Source organism: Physeter macrocephalus, chromosome 5, assembly GCF_002837175.3.
Source record: "Physeter macrocephalus isolate SW-GA chromosome 5, ASM283717v5, whole genome shotgun sequence".
NCBI lineage: Eukaryota > Metazoa > Chordata > Mammalia > Artiodactyla > Physeteridae > Physeter > Physeter macrocephalus.
The window spans coordinates 46521633-46541779 of NC_041218.1; the positions used below are offsets into that span (position 1 = coordinate 46521633).

A 20147-nucleotide genomic window follows, 5' to 3' on the forward strand; every position below is an offset into this window, starting at 1 on the left:
GGTTAAGCATCTCAAGACCATTTTCCTGATTTCAGCTCCTTTTCACGGCTTTCTTTCCCTGGGTACCCTGGTGTACAAATGGGATGGTGATCTTTACAAAACATCAACAACAACAACAAAAAACCTCTCGATCACACAAAAGCCAACCTTGTAAATGAATGGAATATTAACGACTACCTAATAGTTGCACCGTTGGCAGGGCGAAACTGAACACTAACACAGCTATTTCTACAGATTGCCAGTGAAGCTGAAGCAGCTCGAGGAGAAACGCACCTACTGTATGTGAAAGGCTGGTGCAGATTTTTTTCCTATCAGTCTAACCTTCTGTGTTGATGCATGAATGCTGGTACCCACTTACAGGGATGCCAGATGATCAGTGCAGAATGAAGGTCCCAAGAGAGAGGATCACATGGTTCTCTCTGCCCTGTGACGTCACTAGCAGATGGCATGGGTACCAGCTCTGGCAGTTGGCATCAATGTCACTTTTTAGAGATCAATGAGATAGTGCAGATACACACAGATCTAGAGACTCCAGGAGACGATGCGACACTCAGCCTGAAAAGATGTGGAAGATCCAAAATGAAAACTGATTATTGAATGAAATTAAAACCTAAGGTAATATAAATAAAGATATACTTCAATTGATGCTGGCTTTGCATGCAAGTATTTAAAGATACAGTGTCACTGTCTTATAGTATTTATATGGTCTTTTGTCATCTATAACTTCTTATCATATTTCATTCTTATGATGTAATTATCACATACTTTCACGGCCATTATGTAACTGCAAGTATGCGGAATTATTAAGAGTTTGCGTGTGTGTGTTTTTGTGTGTGTGTGTGTGTGTGTGTGTGTGTGTGTGTGTGTGTTGAGGGAGCTGGAGATTGTTAAATTAAAAAGTCTCTGTTTTAACATGCCTATTTGTTTGAAGACTTTAGATGAAAATACTTGCTGCTTCGCCAAACGAAAGCCAAAATTGCATTTGAAACACAAATTATTTTCCCCTTTCATTCGGGATTCTGAATACACGTGCACAATTGCAGTCAGAATCCTTGGACCGTTCCTGTCAGATATTAGCTAGAGGGAGACTTCTGTGGCTCGTAGAACAAAAACACTACGAGAGTGTTTTGTGTCAGGATGATTTGAACAGCAGTAAACAGACAATTACACTGAGAAAAATTTAAAATAGAAAAGCAGTCTCAATATTTTTCTTGACTTAAAATAATGCCAGTGATTTTTAAAATTTATTTATAGAGTTTATCCCAAATTAGCCTAATCCTCCCCCTCGCTTTTTTTGGTGAAGGTTGGGAAAAGAGTGCTCTTTTATATGTTTCTTTACAGATCAGAAAGAAAGCAGTTTTTAAATTGGCTCTGATGAATCTTTTCTTTAAATTTGTGTATTTCAACGGCCACTTATCTAAATTCACAGTTATATAATACAGCAAATAAAGTTAAGGCTTATTTTCTCTCTAAAAAATAAATCTCCACAAATTTGTCAGCTAATGGCGAGGTAGCATTTTTTATTTTAAAAACTGGTGCCTCTTCTCATTTTGCACTCAGGGGAATTGGAATTAATGAAATTCTGCATTGCTATATCATGTTTTGCATTTGTTTGAATTTCACTGCCCTTTTCGTGTATTAAAAATCAGTTTAAAATCAAAGAGAAATGGAGGTGGTGGTGGTATTACAGTAAATACTTCCTGTTTTATTTTCTTTTGATAATTTGGTATAAATTAATCCTATTGCATGTGTCATTGTTTTCTTTAATAATTACTAGGCTGCACAAACTCAAAAATTTTATTTAATGTAAAAATCAGTCTTTTTCTCATGTTTTTGTATTCTTATGATTAAGTCATTGAATATGCTTTAAGTGTATAAACTTTAAAAATGAAAACACTTTAAATATTGTGCTGGCATTTTTTCAGGTAATTTAAGATTAGAGAACCATGTTAACACTACCGTTTGATGAGTCAGTTGTAATGCCAGAATCCCAGATGTGCAGAAAGTTTTCTAGAGAATGCGAGGACCAGAAGCAAATTAAGAAACCAGAAAGCTTTTCCAAACAGATTGTCCTTCGAGGAAAAAGCATCAAAAGGGCCCCTGGAGAAGAGACTGAGAAAGAAGAAGAGGAGGAAGACAGGGAAGAGGAAGATGAAAATGGGTTGCCCAGAAGGAGGGGTCTTAGGAAAAAAAAGACGACCAAGCTCCGACTGGAGAGGGTCAAGTTCAGGAGACAGGAAGCTAACGCGCGCGAGAGGAACAGGATGCACGGCCTCAACGACGCCCTGGACAATTTAAGAAAAGTGGTCCCCTGTTATTCTAAAACCCAAAAACTGTCCAAAATAGAAACTTTACGACTGGCCAAAAACTACATCTGGGCACTTTCTGAAATTCTGAGAATCGGCAAGAGACCTGATCTGCTCACGTTCGTCCAAAACTTATGCAAAGGTCTTTCCCAGCCAACTACAAACTTGGTGGCAGGCTGCTTGCAGCTCAATGCCAGGAGTTTCCTGATGGGTCAGGGTGGGGAGGCGGCACACCACACAAGGTCACCCTACTCTACCTTCTACCCGCCCTACCACAGCCCTGAGCTCACCCCTCCCCCAGGGCATGGAACTCTTGATAATTCCAAGTCCATGAAACCCTACAATTATTGCAGTGCGTATGAATCCTTCTATGAAAGCACTTCCCCTGAGTGTGCCAGCCCTCAGTTTGAGGGTCCCTTAAGTCCTCCCCCAATTAACTATAATGGGATATTTTCCCTGAAGCAAGAAGAAACCTTGGACTATGGCAAAAATTACAATTACGGCATGCATTACTGTGCAGTGCCACCCAGGGGTCCCCTTGGGCAGGGTGCCATGTTCAGGTTGCCCACCGACAGCCACTTCCCTTACGACTTACATCTGCGCAGCCAATCTCTCACCATGCAAGATGAATTAAATGCAGTTTTTCATAATTAATGAGGAAAATGAAAATAAACAGTGGTCATTCACCTCCCCCTTCTGATTAAGACAAAGCAGATGCTTGTGGGCTGAGTAACAGGCACAACTCTAGCTAAGGTGTTTACTAGTTTCTGGAGTGTGTTTCAACTATTGTGAGAATTTTCTATGTAATAATAAATCTCTTTTCCTATGAGAACTTCTTTTCCTTTCCTTTTGTCTGTAAAGCACTGTGATTCTGTTTCTACTGGAAGGATATTTTTTTCATGTTTTCTTTTCTTTTAAATTCACTTAATTTGTTTGAACAAGGTGTCTAAGAATATACTGTTGAATAAAGACATGCACACAGCATAATTCAGTGTCTACTTCAGTTGTACAGTAATTATAAAAATGCATGTTATTAAAAATCAGATGAATAAAATGATGTGTTTATAATTATTAGGAATTTATATATAATGTATCTCTGAAAAATTGAACATTTTAAATATCGAGAATAACACTAAGCTAACAATGATATTGGAAGATGCATTTGAGGGTGTACGACAGTATAAAAAGCTATGCAATTTTCTTTTTCTAAGGACAAGTCTAAATGCATTCGATCGGTAACTATTCCTCTTCAAGGATTTGCAGATGGGGCAACATGATATTTGGGTAGGTGGTGTCATAATTTTGGAATAATTATATCAATCCTAAAGAAAAAATTTTCAGCACTTGTTTTGTATTGTTCAGAAATTATCTGTACAGGTTTGTTATCACAATGTATAATTGTGGTTTTCCACCCACATTTTTAAAGCAATTAAACATAGATATTTCCACTCGTAAAGGACATCTATTAGCTGTGATATTTTTGCATGATACTTATTATTTCCTGGTACACAGCTGGTTTCTGTCTCCAATACTCCCTCCTCCCCATTTCAGACATAGTTCTGGATTTCAAAACCGGGCGAGAGAAAACAAATTTCTTAAACAAAATGGCCAAAGTGCTTACAAGAATTTTTTTTTCTTTTTTTCTTTTTTTTTTTTAAGTATCTTAAATGAAAGAAGAGGCGCCCATGAGGGTTAAACATCCTGGGGAAACAATGATAAATCCTGGTAACCTTCAGCTCGCGCCGAAATTCGGTGGCAAATTTCCAGCAAACACCAGAGTGGATGTTAAAACTGGAAGGTTTTACTCTGTGCCGTTTAAATAAGTCTGGCCGATTAGAGGCTAAATTCTGTGAGTGTAAGTTTAAACCCTACTTGAATAGCGCAAAGGAGCTCACCCTCTTAAGCAGAACTGAGACTCTTCTAAAATAAAAATCAAGGTGGCAGTGACCTCACTCCAGATGCCCTCGTGCGCAGGTTGCCTCCAGGGGGAAGATGGGGACAGCAGCGAAGGCTGGTGAAGCCAGTAGAAATGGGTCCACCGATGGCGGGACCGCGCGGTGCTGGGTGGGCCGAGGCAGGGGGTCCGCGCTCCACGGCTGCGCCCACGCTGCCCACTTGTGCGCCCCGCGGGCATCGACTGAGCGGGCGCAGGCCCGACGGCGCCTCGCGGCTGGCGCGGGGAGGAGGTGGAGGCGGCTTCCCGTCGCCTGCAGTCAGCCGGGCTCAGGGACACGGGCTGCACTGCCCGGGTCCCGCCCGCAGTGGGCGCCCTGGGACCCGGGGGCCGCGGCTCTTGCTCCGGCCTTGCAGGCCGGGGAAGACACTTCACCGCGGGGGCAGCGGGCGCGCCCGGCAGACCGTGCCCCGAACCGGGGAGGAGGCGACCTCTTGGTGGCCAGGCCCCGAGGGGGCGGGAAAGGGGTCGCGCCATCACCCGGGCTGTCTGCCACGATGGGGGACGCGCGGCGGCGGCAGCTTCAGTTTGCCCAAGTTCGGCTAAGAGCTGCCCCGTCCTGCCCCTCCGCGGCTGGCGGGGCTTCTTGAGCCGAGGCCGAGAGTCTCAGCGTCCCCCGTCCCTCAGCTCCCCCTGCCTTAAGCTCCCGGCCCTGTGGCGCGCGCGGCCGCCGCGCTCCGAGGGGCAAGGGTGCCAGCAGCTGCTGGCGCGGGACTCGGTGGGTGACGGACGCGCCCTTCTAAGCGGGTGTGTTAACACCTGCCCGTTCACACCCCGCGAGGGCCGGGGCGAAGGAGTCGGGAAAGAGGAGGCAGTGTGCCCTCCAGGGATAGAGAGAAGTCTGCCTTAGGTAGAGAGCCGCCTGTCCCCTGTCTGTCGCCGACACGGGAGTGACTCGTGGTTGCTTCATCGAATCCGCGCACAACACCTGCCCTCCCTGGGATTGTGTCCAGGATTGCCCGGCCTCGTTAAGGCCCCTCAGACGCTGAGAGTCAGATCTTTGCTCACCCTGTCTGAGCAAAGAGCACGAAAGTGAGGAAGCACCTGGAACTAGAAGAATCTGTTGTGTTTGGTTTTAAAAAAAGAAAAAGAAAATTAAGGCAGTTCTGTTTGGTCATTAGCAGAATAGGTGCGGTGTTCCCACACCCTTGCTCCAAGGTGGCCCCCATCGTGCCTGCTCAGTGCCTTGTTGGTCCAGACAACCTATGAAAACCGCAGTCTTTCGAGGGTCACAAACTCATGTTGGAACTAGAGATTGCAACAGGAGCTGCATTCTCCTGTCTCCCTTCTGGCAATATGGGAGAGCTGCGAAGAAAAGCAGCTGGCTGAATGTCTGGGGAAGAAGCAAACGTTCAGAAGAAGCATCTCATCTCAGAGCTTTGTTCGTAAGGAATTCAAGCAAGAGTGGGATTTTTAGGCACAGACCCTAGAGATAATGAAATTTCTTCCATAATTTGGATGCACAAATCTGATATGTGCTCTCTCCTTCAGTGGACTGATAGAATCAGGGTGTGTGGGACTGATCCCTGTGGCTTAATTATCCTTCAGATCCCACTGATGACCTCTGGCATGGGAATCACCCAGCTGCCACCTTTACACTCACCAAGAACAGAGTGTCAGTTCTCTTCCCCAACAGGGCCCTCCCTGTTCCTGGTTGACTGCAACCCTGAGAAATCATATGAATTGTTCATTCATATACCAACATCACAGATGCAATGCATTACAGAATCCTACCTCTTAAGGTATCGCTCCAATGGAAGAGGAAATAGTATAGAATGGAGAGCACAATTGAGGATCAGGAAGGCTTGGAGTCGGACAGATTTGGGTCAAAATCTGCCTCACTGCTAAACTCTTATTGCAGCCTCAGTGAGATAGTACACAGCACCCAGAAGGCTTGAGATCAGGACACCTTAACTCCTTGCTCTCTTCCTGACCCCATGCTTCCCTTACCTCCCAGCATGAGAGGATGAGAGGTATTTCTATTTTCTGAACCCTTTTAATAATTAATGCCTTTCAAATTGATTAAGCATCTCTTCTTTTTAGCTGAGTTATGTGAAACTCATATTTAATCTCAGGATTAGTGTGTGTGTGTGTGTGTGTGTGTGTGTGTGTGTGTGTGTGTATTACGTAAGTGGCCTCAACAAAATAAAGATGTATTTCACGCTCATTTAAAAGAAGTGGTAGATAAAGTAGGACTTGTATGGCTGTCCAAAGTCACCAGAGGCCTAGGTTCCTTCTACCTTTCTATTCCTCTAACCTTAGTATGGGGCTTCCATTCTCAAGTTCACCTCATGGCCCAAGATGGCTGCTGGAGTTCTAGCCATTGTGTCCTCATTCCAATGAAGAAGGAAAGGGGATGGCAAAAGAATGTCCCACCCACCTGATCAGACCCCTTTAGAGAATATTTATGAAAGCCCCACCCAATGACTGATACTTACATCTCACTGACCACTTCTAGATTTCAGAGACGCTGTAAAATATATCCTTTTTATCAGAGTATATTGCCACCTGGAATAAATTCACATCCTGAATAAGAAAGAGGGAGAAAATGGATGTTGGTTAGGCACCTAGCAATCTCTGCCATGCCTGTCCTTCTAAACTCTGAAGCCTCAAGAGCTTTGGCCTCGCCTTATACACTGTGAGGACCACTTCAGCAGTCTGCCTTGCACACCATAGGTGTTCAATATAGTTTTAAATTATTTTTAAAATCCTCATGACAGTTCAGAAGGGAAACGTTCCAGGGCATGTCTTCCATCTGTGTGCTCATGAGATACACTGCATATCAAACTTCAACCGGACCATTTCTGCAGTACAACCATTGTTCACTGATGCCCCTCAAGGGGTTGTCTTGATCACACTGATCTTTGTCTCCTCACACTGCACTGCTTCTGGCCTCCAAGATGACACTTTTGTGCCGCCCATGGCATCGCCTGCCTTAGAGAGTTCAGTCTGCCAGATAAGAGACTGTCTTAGCTTATCTTCTTTTTAGTACAGTGATCCCCATCCCTTCCCAGCTGTATGTGGCCAGGTTTGCTTACCTCTTTCCAAGACCAATGCCTTTAACTCTGCTGTCCACCAATTCCTTCTTCTCTCTGAGATCTTATACTTTTCCCAAGTATTCTTTTTTCTGTTTCTACTCTCTTTTTCCTCTTTGACTACATACATGCATGCTACCAAATGGTCTCTTTGGCTTCCCCAGCTTATAGATTCTATGTAGCTTTGTTCTTAAGTCTAGTCCTCCTTCTTCCCATGCAAAATGCAAGACCTCAAGCCTCTCGCTTTCTGTATTTTGAAGGCATGGAAGGAAAGGATTTCATCTACCAATCCTGGTGCTACCTGTGCCTTTTCTCAGTCATGTCCCCATGCCCAGGTTGCCCATGCCAATGCCACCTCCAAAGAAGCGTTGTGTGGCTGATGTTCTACTCTGTGGCCCACCTGGTGGCACCGGCCCACCTTTGACCTCCATCAAATGCCTTCTGGGCATGTGTGCTCCCCCTTGAAACTGCTTTCTCTCTCTCATCACTTCTCTGCGGCTTATAACGAAAAATATGTTCATATTTTGAAGAGAGGGCAGAGTGCTCGAGCTCCTGATAAGGGTCTCTTGCTTTAATCACCCAGCCCTCTTGGTCGCAGGGCACTCAGCCACGCAGGGAGCTGGGTCAGGGTAGATTTAAGCATGGCCTCCTGTTTTCTCAAAGCTACTGCAGCTTGTCTCCCCTTGCACCTGTTACTGAGTTGTCTTCGATGAATCTGAGACGTTCTTTATGTGTGGGGTATCCTCCCTTTCCAACAGGGACCCTATTTATTAATCAGGCTTCCAGTGGAAACCCAAAGTAGGACAAGGTTCAGGTTCTTCCTTTGAGTAACGCTATACCAGGAGCATAGGAAGGGGAGGGTCTATACCCTGCCCTCTCATACTAAAGTATATAACATGGTGCTCTAATCTTGGCAGAGACCCAGCCATGTATATAAGACTTTCTTCCCAAATTGGAGACCCAAACCAAAACAACAACAAAACACCCTTCTTCACTCTAAAGCCCCACCTAGACTTTTGCTCCCTTCCCTTCCTAAGCTAAGTTCTTCAATAGGTACTTGAGGGGCTTCCCTGGTGGCGCAGTGGTTGAGAGTCCGCCTGCCGATGCAGGGGACACGGGTTCGTGCCGCGGTCCGGGAAGATTCCACATGCCGCGGAGCGGCTGGGCCCGTGAGCCATGGCCGCTGAGCCTGCGCATCCTCCACAACGGGAGAGGCCCGCGTACCGCAAAAAAAAAAAAAGGTACTTGACAAGGAATGTCTCACCTTCTTTAGCACCTGCTCTCTTTAATCTGCTGTAGTCCTTCCTCCACCTCTACCATCTGAGGCTGCATATGTTTTAATATTTACTCCCGAGATACCGTTTTAACAAAGCACACTGATGTTTCAAAAGAAAGACCTCTTCCCCAGCTGACAGGAAGCAGCCGGGGTCTTAGCAGTCCGAGCACTGGCACAAGTGCGCAGGCGCATGCCCCTGAGGCACCTCCAGGAGGGGAAGGGGCAGCCGGAGGAATAGGTGTGGCTCCACCTGCTGGTTGGGGGCGTGGGTCACGTGGCAAGGAAGGAGGCAGAAGTCCCGGGCTGGTGGCAGGGAGGGGAGGGAGGGAGGGAGGGAGATAAATAAATAGATAGATAGATAGATAGATAGATAGATAGGCTGGTTGGGGGCGTGGGTCACGTGGCAAGGAAGGAGGCAGAAGTCCCGGGCTGGTGGCAGGGAGGGGAGGGAAATAAATAGATAGATAGATAGATAGATAGATAGATAGATAGATAGATAGGTAGATAGATAGATAGATAGATAGATAGGAAAAAGAAAAAAAAAGTGTGTAAAAACCACTGATAAAAAGAATTGGGATATCAGGTTGGGAAAGTTGACTGGAGATCTCATCTCATACAAGGCCCTGGGTGCCAGGTAAGGGGATACGGAAGATCATCCAAGGGTGTTAGGTCTGAGGGCCCAACTTTGTCCAGTTATGTCCATCAGCTTTGTGCCCCCGGGCAAGTAACACGACCTTGCAGGTTCTTAGTTTCTGGTAAAATAAGGATCATACAAAGTATCATGGTTTCTTGATGTCGAATGACTATTATTCAATCCCTGTTCTCTTTGCTGTCTCTCTGGCTGCCCCCGCCCTCCCAAGCTATCGTGGGTTTCCTCACACTTTGTTAGCTATTCTTCTGTCTGCTTTACACGCCCTCCCTTCTCTTACCTTTCCTCAGCCCTTTGCACCTCTTCCTTGTCTTGCAGAGCCCATTTCTCCTCCTCCTGTCCCCTCTATACGAAAACTACCAGATCTGCACTTCAGCCCACCAAACGTCTTCACCTGGATATCCCACTGTCCTCTAAATCTCAACGTGTCTATAATGAAACACTTTCCAAAACACTAACCCCTCCTTCCAGCCTTATCTAGAACATTTCTGAAACTTCCCGTGAATAAACATTCTGAGCCTTCTCTGGTTAAATGAGCATGAATGTGAAAAGCATTTTGTAAAAAAAAACAAAACAAAACGGTATTTCCTTCTTTTTCTGGCCGTTGCCCTTTGAAGTTAGTCTCCAGGTTCTGTTGATTTCCCCTTATCCCTTCACATCTTGACTAATTTACTGTCCTCCAAGCTAATCACCCCTGTTCCGCCCTTCCTCCTTCCAGCTAATTTCCCAAGGCCGGATTAATCTTCCCAAAATACTCCAACACACCAATCCCTTGGAGTAACACCTTTCACGGTTTTCATTTACTATCTGATAAATGATAAAATTTTTCATTGGTCTAAATTCTCCATATTAACAGTAAAAACAACTGCTGACATCATATAGGACTTTAGAATTTACAAAACACTTTTCACATATTCACCTTATTTACTCCTAGGAACTTATCATGGAAAAGTTGGAAAAGTTGACTAGAGGTCTCATACAAGGCCCTGGGTGCCAGGTAAGGGGTAATAATTCCCATGATTCTTATTTTACTGGAAACAGAATCAGCAAAGTCGTGTCACTTGCCCCTGGGCACAGAGCTAATGGACATAGGTGGACAAAGCCAGTTCTCAGATTTTTGCCCCTTGGTTGGGCACCCAAGGCCTTATGTATGGGATGTCTAGTCCACTTTTCCAACCTGATATCCTGTTTCATTATATAAATGGTCCTCACCCACTTTTTAAAAAAAGCATCAGTACACTTTGTTCAAATGATTTCTTGGGAGCTAGTGTGCACATGAAAATATTTCTGGCTTTGGTAAAGACAGGTGTGGTGAGCCAAGACCAAGACACCCCCATCCCTGCCTGAGCTCCTGAGATATCTCTGAGGAGCAAGGGTAGACAACTTCTACTCTACAGAAATACATCCCTGGTTAAGCCTGTTTACTGCATGTCCATCCTCCTTTGTGTCTTGCATTGCTCCACCTGTTTGAGATGTCCTCATTTCTATTCTTTACCATTTCAAATTCATGTGTCCTTTAAGGCCACCTCCTACATGAATCCTCCCAGGTCCCTCTAGGCTAAAGTGACATCATGCTGCTCTGAAGTCACAGCCCTATTGTTTCAATCACATAATTGTCAACTAAATTTTCACTGTCTAGATATTATGTTATATTCAAAATCTTATTTAGGCCATACATTGTTATTTAAGGTAGAGATTTGACTAGCTTGTACACTCTATGTGAGCAGGGGCAATGTTTAATCCTCTTTGTGTGTCTACGGGGCATGCGCTCATTAAGTTCTTGATTCATTGATTGTAATTAGGGCTAGAAGCTCTAGTTTGATTACAAGATGACCTCAATTCAAAGGCAAAGCAGCACGGACCTTTCATATCCAACAACTGACACTGAGCAACTGCATAAGATAGAGATTTTCACCTTTAACGTGAGAATAATAACACATACGTCATAGGGTTATGAAGATAAAATGCAATCATTTATGAAAAGTGGTTAGCCCACTTCCTGATTCAAAGTAAACAAGCAGCTGATGAAACCAGATATTATTTCTATTACTAATATGGTATAAACGTATTAACTCCTGCTAAATCTGAACAGTATGAATATTTTTCTAAGTGCAGGTTTGATCGAGGTTACACATTGTGATACAAATTTAGTCTAGTGAACTTAATCAATATATTTTTAATAGAATGAAAAATAGAGTCCCTCACACATAGTAAAAGGAAGTACTAGTTCATCTGAAACTTTGCTTCAGCTACACACACACACACACACACACACACACACACACACACACACACACACGGTACTATATATTTTATGACATCAAATGTCAAAAATGTTGGAAAGCCCCTATCTGGAAGATATCTATGGTGGAATAAATGTATGAAAAAGCCGGAGAACCCAAGCTCTGTATACACCTGCACCCAATCTTGTGAACTGTATTACACCTTATGTCAGACCCCATCACACCAGAAAGGTGAGAATTCCCTGTATTCTCACCTGCCAATTTCCAGGGATGACTTTTATAATGTGACAAGAATTGCCAAGGTGCCACATCAGGGACCTCATGTCTCTCCAGAGTTTGAAAAAGGCAGTACTGCAATGAGAACTCTGAGGGAAAGATGGTAAAGAACCAGCATCCTTTTAACGTCAGGAAGGGGAGGATGACCCCAGTAAGTTCAGAGACTTTATATTGCAGTATAGCGTAAGAACCGAAAAAGGCTTAAAGAACCCATCATAATTGCCTGCAAGAATCCAGTCAAGTCCTAGATTTGGAGGTCAGGATTCCCATGTTTTGCTCAGCAACAGAATCACCCATGGATTGTTTTTTGGAATACCAGTTCTCAGTTTCCATCTCCGCCTACTGATCCTTTGCTACTTCATTACCTGGTCCACATACGTTCCTGGAATGCCAACGCCAGAGGTATTTCACATCACTAAACAATGAACACAATCTTTGGGGTGACAGATAAAGACAAAGGAAAGAAAAACTGAAATATCTTTTCAGCTCTCAGCAAGATAGTTGGATACAGACAATGGAAAAGAGGAGGAATCCCTGGTGCCTTTAGTGTTTCTGTTAAAGAAGAAAGTAAAGTCACAACAGGAGTCACACTGGTCTTTGTGCAGCAGCCTTGGTCAGGAATATCACAGGTGTGTGATCTGCTGAGGCACAAGGGCTGTTTTTCTTTCCAGCCTTTGAGCAGTCAGCACTCCCGACAAAAATTTGGATAAACATGTAGAAGACCTGAGACATATCGTTAGAGAGCAATGATTCCCAACTATTTTGGCATTCTTCCTGGTACACTTTTGAAATACATCCACTCTCAAATCCCCCTTGCTGAACATTCCGTATCTATTTCTTCTCAAAATATAATGGAAGTAAAATTAGTCATGAAGGATTTTTGTGTGTTTGTATTAAGACATGACTCGTAATAACAGGGGACATCCTGGTGGATCCTGACCTGGGACTGTCACTCTTCTTTTGTGGTGGAAGAATCCAGACTTGCTGTAACCCTGGGAACATGAAATACAGATTTCCTCATGGAAGTGTCTTAAAAGCAGTGCCATGGATTCGCAATTAGGATGCTGGGCTTGTCATAATGGAAAAATTGGTCTTTGTGCATGTTCTCCAAGACCCTCTCCCAGACTTGGAAAATAAAAGAGATATCCCCCAACGAATTTTTAAAATGTTATTCTCTACTACATCTGGAGACTTGCAAATTCCCATTGGGTGACTATGCAAGGGGGTCCCATATCACATCAAAGAGGATCTAGACAGGAATGTAGACTGGCCAGCACCCCTGGAGAACTGGAATTGTGGGCAAAAAGGAATATGTACCAGATCCTCACTTTCCTAGTTGGATATTTCAGGGCTCTATAGACATATATTTCAATTAGTTTGTGACACAAGGGCCAATGGAAAGAGGAATGGAAATATCACCAACCTTCCTTACAAAACACTAGGGCAATAATTTGGCAATTGCTCTGTGCCTTCAAAAAAACCGCAAAATATTGGGTCTTGGCCTTCACCTTTTCTGTCTCAACAGGAGGGAAAAATGGAGGATTCAATGAGAGGAGTCGTTCATTCAACAATTATTTATTGTGTCCCTACTCTGATGAGGCCTTCACTGTGCTGGGCAGTGAGGCTAGAGTGACATAGGAGGAGACAAGCTCCCTGATCTCCTGGAGTTTCTGGTGTGGTGAGGATGCCCATGTGTCCTTCACCCAGATAAGAGGCTGTTCAGTAGAGCCACCCTGCGCCACGTGCTGTGAAGAGGGTGCCGGGAAGAGGGTGGACACAGTGGTGAGCAGGCTAGGCGTGGTTCCTGCTCTCTTGGATCGTGAATAATCAAGGCCCGAAGAGCACCCATTCATTCAACAAATATCTATTACTAAACTGCTATTCTTCAGAAAGTACATTAGGTGTGAAGACATAAAAATGAAAAAGATACTACTCTCCAAGAACAGGGAGTCCAAGACAGAAGGAAGATATTTAGATAAATATAAATTAATAAATCAAAAACTTTAGTGGAGAGGACACAAATGGTTCAGTTATGTTTAAAAGGTTCAGTTGCAGCTCTCTAAGTCTGGAGTTGGGGAGACATGTCTGAGCTGCAGTTGTAGACTTGGAGGTATGAATGGACTCAGACCCAGAGTGTGGGGTGTGAATAGAAAAGAAGAGTAAGAGCCAGAGGGCTGATAGTTAGTATTACTCTAAGTACAGTCCCCTCCAGTGTTAAATATTCCACAGAATAAGTTCTCTGTTTGTATTTGCAGTTATTATCCCAGATTCCTCTCAAAATTACTGCAGGACATGTAGCATAACTGTACCAAACCAGGCCTTTGATTTCTGGATAGGATTATTAAGGACCACGCAGACAAATTAAAACATGGTTCCTAATTACAAGATATTGGAACAATATTGCTCTAAAGTTTTTTAAAGTTCTGTGTTGTAAAGTTCTGTGTTATGAAATCAGGTGGTAACAAGAAAAGGCCAAAACTGACCACTCTACACCATTCTATCGTTTAAGCTGAACAATCAATTTAGGAAGTGACTGCAGTGATTTTTTTAACCTCTCTAACCATCAGTATCTTTGTTTGCAATTGTGAGAACCATAACAATTACTTGATAGCATTTAGGGGAAGATTTAATTCGATATTGTATATAAATTACTCAGCATGTCTGGCACATAGTGAGTACTCAATAAGTATTATTATTTTTTTGAATTTTATTTTGTTTATTTTTTTATACAACAGATTCTTATTAGTTATCTATTTTATACATATTAGTGTATATATGTCAATCCCAATCTCCCAATTCATCCCAGCACCACAACACCCCCCCAGTAATATTATTATTATTTGTGAAGTGGTTGAACATTTTTGATGATAAAATTCCAATTACTCACATGCAGATTACCCATAGCAATATTTTTTAAGTACCGGCTAATTTTCTCTTTTCTATCTCCTCCATTCATCGCCAGTCTGTGTTACTCAGGGAAGGCCAACCAATTTTAATATTATCTGATAGCGAATATAATTAGGAAGAAAAATCTGTAGCCAAAACAATACATTTTTAAACTCACATATAAACATTTGTTATGTTATTTGTGAGTGTAGATTTTTCATACAATTATTCCCTATTGTCAGAAGTCTCCTTTGACATGGAGCCTAAGAACACAGGGAAGAAATAGGCCATCTGACTTAGCTGTGACCCCGTTCCCCACCAGAAATAATAGAGCTGAGAATACTTCCCATGGAAGAGAAAGGAAATGAATATTAATGAATTTATTGAAACTATTACATGACCATGACCATGGCCATGTTATACTTCTTTATGTTGTTTCATCTTATATATTCCTCCCAACAGTGCAGGGAGATGAGTCTGGTATGAGAATTTCATTTTTCAGACAAAGATTGAAGTTCAGAGCAGTGAAGCAACTTGTCCAAGTGATAAATGGTGGACCTGGAATTCAGCCAGATCTGCCTGACCTGCAGCCTCACAATCTCCGCATGAACCTCGTTCTCTCCCAGAGAACTACAGCAGCTCAATTTAATGAGGCTTCTTCGAGGCAGGTCTCAACCTACCCACTTCACGTGTACTTTCTCATTTAATCCTCTCAACGACCTGGGGGGCATATCCTATTATTAGCCCCCTCAGGACACTGAGGCACAAAAACTAGCCCCGGGTCACACAATTAAGAAGCGCTGGGATGAAAATTCAATCCAAGGGAACCCACACTCTCCACCACCAAACTAAGATATTTAAGACAACCAACCATAATCTTCAAAGCTGTGCACTGACATGAAAGCGTGATTAGTTTCAATCCGGCAGAGGAGAGAAAAATGATAAGCTATATGATAAAGACAAATCACCTATAAAATAGGGGAAAAAATACTTGCAACAATTCAGTTCCCACCTGGCTGTACCAGGAAGGTAACTGTTACTGAGTAGTAATACAGCCATTGTTTATCAACCCAGGTGTCCAGCTGGAGCAAAATCGTTTTCTCTCTAAAAATTTGGTGTTAGGGGACATAGAAAATTAACTCTTAAGCTTTCAAAATGATAATCTAGCATTACTTAAAAGTCTACAAATTTGTTCCTAAATGTATTTAAATCTTACCAGGGAACATGATGCTTGGTTATTAAAAAGTAATTCCGGAGAAATTAGCTTGCAGCTACAAAATTAATATAATTCATTTATTACTTGCAGCCACAAATCAAGATGTTGTTAACACTGCTACACACAATTTAATGTGCACAGTAAGTTTCCATATGGCTTCAATTTTAGGTTTCTGGTCACTCCATTGAATCATTTACAGAAGAGCCCAGCATGTCTAGTCGGAGGGCGCTTGACCTAACCAGTATGAAGCTTTGACTTTCAAACTATGTAATTAGAGGTTTGGTTTATTTCTTATTTTTATTGTATTAAACAAATATGTTTTAAAATATATAGGCTTTTTATTACATAGAGATTTAGTGATGGAGAAAAACCAAAAGCACCGTCTCCCATGCTAGCCGAGGCTCATCTATTTTTCCTGGTTCCCCACTTCCTTTTTCTTTTTACTGTTTTTCCTTAGAAGATGAAGGACAAGGAATAGACACACACACACACACACACACACACACACACACACACACACACACACACCTAGCTGATTTAAGAACGCTGAGATAAAAGAGTTGTTCAGAGTTTAAACTTTCTTCTTCATGATCCTGCCAGAATGATATGTCATCTGGGTTTCACAGCTAGATTTCATGCCTCCATTAAAAGGAGTTCAAGTTTCCTAATGAATGAGATACACAACTTGCATCATGCTCGATGAGAAACAAATATTTTAATTGTACTTCATGTCTCAGGCCTAAAAGAGAACAATCAGCCTAAAGAGTAGGGAATATGTCTCTCACCTGTATTTTCCTTTAGTGTTTCGTTTTCTTGGGAACTTGTGTCTCCACAGAGCCCCTCAGGGTATTTTGTGTGGGCAACTGCTTTTCTTCCTTAGTCATTCCCACCATGAAGCCTGGTTGTCAGATCAGACAGATCAACCACTTTTCTTCCAGAATTTGTCCTGGAAAGGATCTCTTCATCCATCGTGATGAAGTCTCTGCTTTAGTCACTCCATTTCATTCTGTAAGTCTTGCCAAATTCTTTTTACTGCCACTTTCAAAAGTTAAACTGACAAGAGAAACCTATGATTCAGAAAAAAAAATTAGTGACAGAGATTTCTCAACTCTATATTTGGCAATTGCACATTTTTGCTTCTGTTATTTACAGGAGGGGTGGGTGATAGAGAGGGGAGGAAGACAGGAGCTGAGAATACAAAAAGGCAATATGCTTTGGCTCTGATTCATACCAAACAACGATGTTCTCATAAGAAAGGGGAGCAAGGTTACATGAGGGAAACGACCCCAAAGGGTTTCTATTCTCAAACTGATGCAAAGGTACACATCTTTGTAAAAGACTTATGGGTTTTCATCCTAAGCTAGAAAAAGTGGAGAAATTAGAAAAGAAACACTCTATAAAGATCAGTGAAGAAAATTAGAAATGCAACATTGATAACTGTTAACAACTAGTGAAACAGGAACCAAACTATACCCAAGAGTTTATTTCAAAGCTTGCTCTAACAGTGATGCTTTCCTTCTGAATGATACCTTTAAGCATTATTTTACATGGATTATCACAACAAACTCCCATTGCGGAGCACAGGCTCCGGACGCGCAGGCTCAGCGGCCACGGCTCACGGGCCCAGCCGCTCCGCAGCATGTGGGATCTTCCCGGACCGGGGCACGAACCCGTGTCCCCTGCATCGGCAGGCGGACTCTCAACCACTGCGCCACCAGCGAAGCCCACAGCAAACTTTTTGACATGTTGCAGTAAATGAATGTAATTACTAGTCTTGGATATGGAAAAGCAGAGAAGTAGGTGACTCACCAAAACTCATACTGTTAGCAAGGAGCAGAGTTTAAATTAGACCCAAGTCTTTCAAAAACCAGTTCAACAGTCCTTCCATAGTATTGCTCAGAAAGTCCTGGTAATGTCTAAGTTTCATTGTTTTAATAAAGTAATGGCAAAATCTTGCTTTAAGGATGAGACAAGTATGACTTGTGTATTTCCAGCAAAGAGTGTACTATAATATTATTTGTGTTTTGTGACGTTTAAGAATTGACTGTATTTCCTTGGACGTTTCACTGCAAGCCTAAATATTTAAGATGTTTGCGAACATTGTAAATCTGTCTATCAATTTGAATACAGACTCCAGACCATGGAAAACGCTGTGCCCTGGAAGGAGACCTGAGGAGCCACTGACAGCTTTGGGAGACTTATTATTGGAACTGGGAAAAGACACCAGTTAAGAAAACCTTAGAAGAAAGAAAATATGAGAAAGAAAATCTAAATCATGGATTCCCTTTGTCTTCCCCAATCTTAACATGTGTTACCCATCTCTCTCTTGACTTTCTGAGATGTTTACTCCATCACCTGGTCATATTGTATTTATTCACTTTGTGAACTTTAAGAATTCTATGTTCAAGTGGCCCTCCGAATCCAAGGGTTTGGCATCTGTGGGTTCACCAACTGTGGATCAAAAATATTTGGAAAAAAATTCCAGAATGTTCCAAAACGCGAAACTTGAATTTGCAGTTCACATTTACATAGCATTTACATTGTATTAGGCATTAGACATAATCTAGAAATGATACAAAATATACAGGAGGATGTGCATAAGTTGTATGCAAATACTACACCATTTTATGTAAGGGTCTTGAGCAACCATGGATTTTGGTATCTGCAGGGGTCTTAGAACCAATCACCCGCAGATGCCGAGGGACCACTGTATATCCACATAAAGGTATATGCTCTATCAAATTGTAAATCCTGGTCATGTTGTTGACCTACACAGCACTCATTACAGCACTCAACACAATGTCCTGCATACAGCAGGGGCTCAATAAATGTTTGTTTAACTGAATCCATTTATATTGTATGCATAAAGTACTCTTTGTGTTTACCAAGTGCTAAATCCTGTCCTAAAAGATAAGAATAGTATCCGTTTTTAAAAAATGTTTAATTCCCTTTATTTTTTTGTACATCTTTATTGGAGTATAATTGCTTTACAATGTTGTATTCGTTTCTGCTGTACAACAGAGTGAATCAACTGTATGCATACATATATCCCCATATCCCCTCCCTCTTGAGCCTCCCTCCCACCCTCCCTATCCCACACCTCTAGGTGGTCACAAAACATCGAGCTGATCTCCCTGTGCTATGCAGCTGCTTCCCACTAGCTATCTATTTTACATTTGGTAGTTTATATATGTCAGTGCTACTCTCTCACTACATCCCAGCCTTCCCCTCCCCGCCGTGTCCTCAAGTCCATTCTCAACATCTGCATCTTTATTCCTGCCCTACCGCTAGGTTCATCAGTACCATTTTTCTAGATTCCATACATATGTGTTAGCATACGGTACTTGTTTTTCTCTTTCTGACTTACTTCACTCTGTATGACAGACTCTGTACTGTTCTCCATAGTGGCTGTAGCAATTTACATTCCCACCAACAGTGCAAGAGGGTTCCCTTTTCTCCACACCCTCTCCAGCATTTATTGTTTGTAGACTTTTTGGTGATGGCCATTCTGACTGGTGTGAGGTGATACCTCATTGTGGTTTTGATTTGCATTTCTCTGATAATTAGTGATGTTGAGCATCTTTTCATGTGTTTGTTGCCATCTGTATGTCTTCTTTGGAGAAATGTCTATTTAGGTCTTCCACCCATTTTTGGACTGGGTTTGTTTTTTTGAGAGAATAATACCAGCTTGAAATGCTAATTTCTTGCCTGGTTTCTAAATACTGAGCATCCAGGCCACCATGTGGAACCTGACATAGAGACAGGCAAAAAGGCACACCACCCCCTGAATAAAAGACAACAGTATTTTGTGTGTATGATTTTCTCCAGGGGACCCCCCCAAAAAGTAGAATCCTTTTCATGTCTTTTAATAAGTTTAGAAAAGGAAGGCAGTGCCTCTTTAAGAAACCACTTATGTCAAAAGATTGGTCAGAGATCAGGCTCTAAAACTACAAGATTCGCACGAAGTACTAGTGAGTACACTTTCCTGGTTGGTTGTTAATGGAAGGAAAGACTCAGCTTCAAAGGGTGGAAAGCTAGGCAGGAAAATAATGAGGTGGAGGGAAATTACTCCCTTCTGATTGGAAAAGGATCATTGGGAGGGATTCACACTGAGGAGCCCTAGTGGGGCTCTGATCTCTCCCTTCCAGCTTTTCCTAAGCAGTGTGAGTCAGAACACCATGTGGACCTGAGAGCTGAACAAAACGCCGGGGCCACTTCCTCTTTTCACAGGGAGTGCTGGCCTGATCGTCCTGAAGCCCGGATGTTCAGGACAACCTCTTAGAATTTAAAACTTCCGTCCAAGTCT

General features: G+C 42.7%; 1 protein-coding gene across 1 annotated transcript; it reads left to right on the forward strand.

Moving 5' to 3' along the window:
• Positions 1–478: 478 nt before the first annotated feature.
• NEUROD6 (neuronal differentiation 6) lies at positions 479–3757 on the forward strand. The gene is made up of 2 exons (XM_007130022.2): positions 479–615; positions 1926–3757. Exon 2 carries the CDS (start codon positions 1947–1949, stop codon positions 2958–2960), a length of 1014 nt encoding a protein of 337 aa, XP_007130084.1. The 5' UTR covers positions 479–615; positions 1926–1946; the 3' UTR covers positions 2961–3757.
• Positions 3758–20147: the final 16390 nt, after the last annotated feature.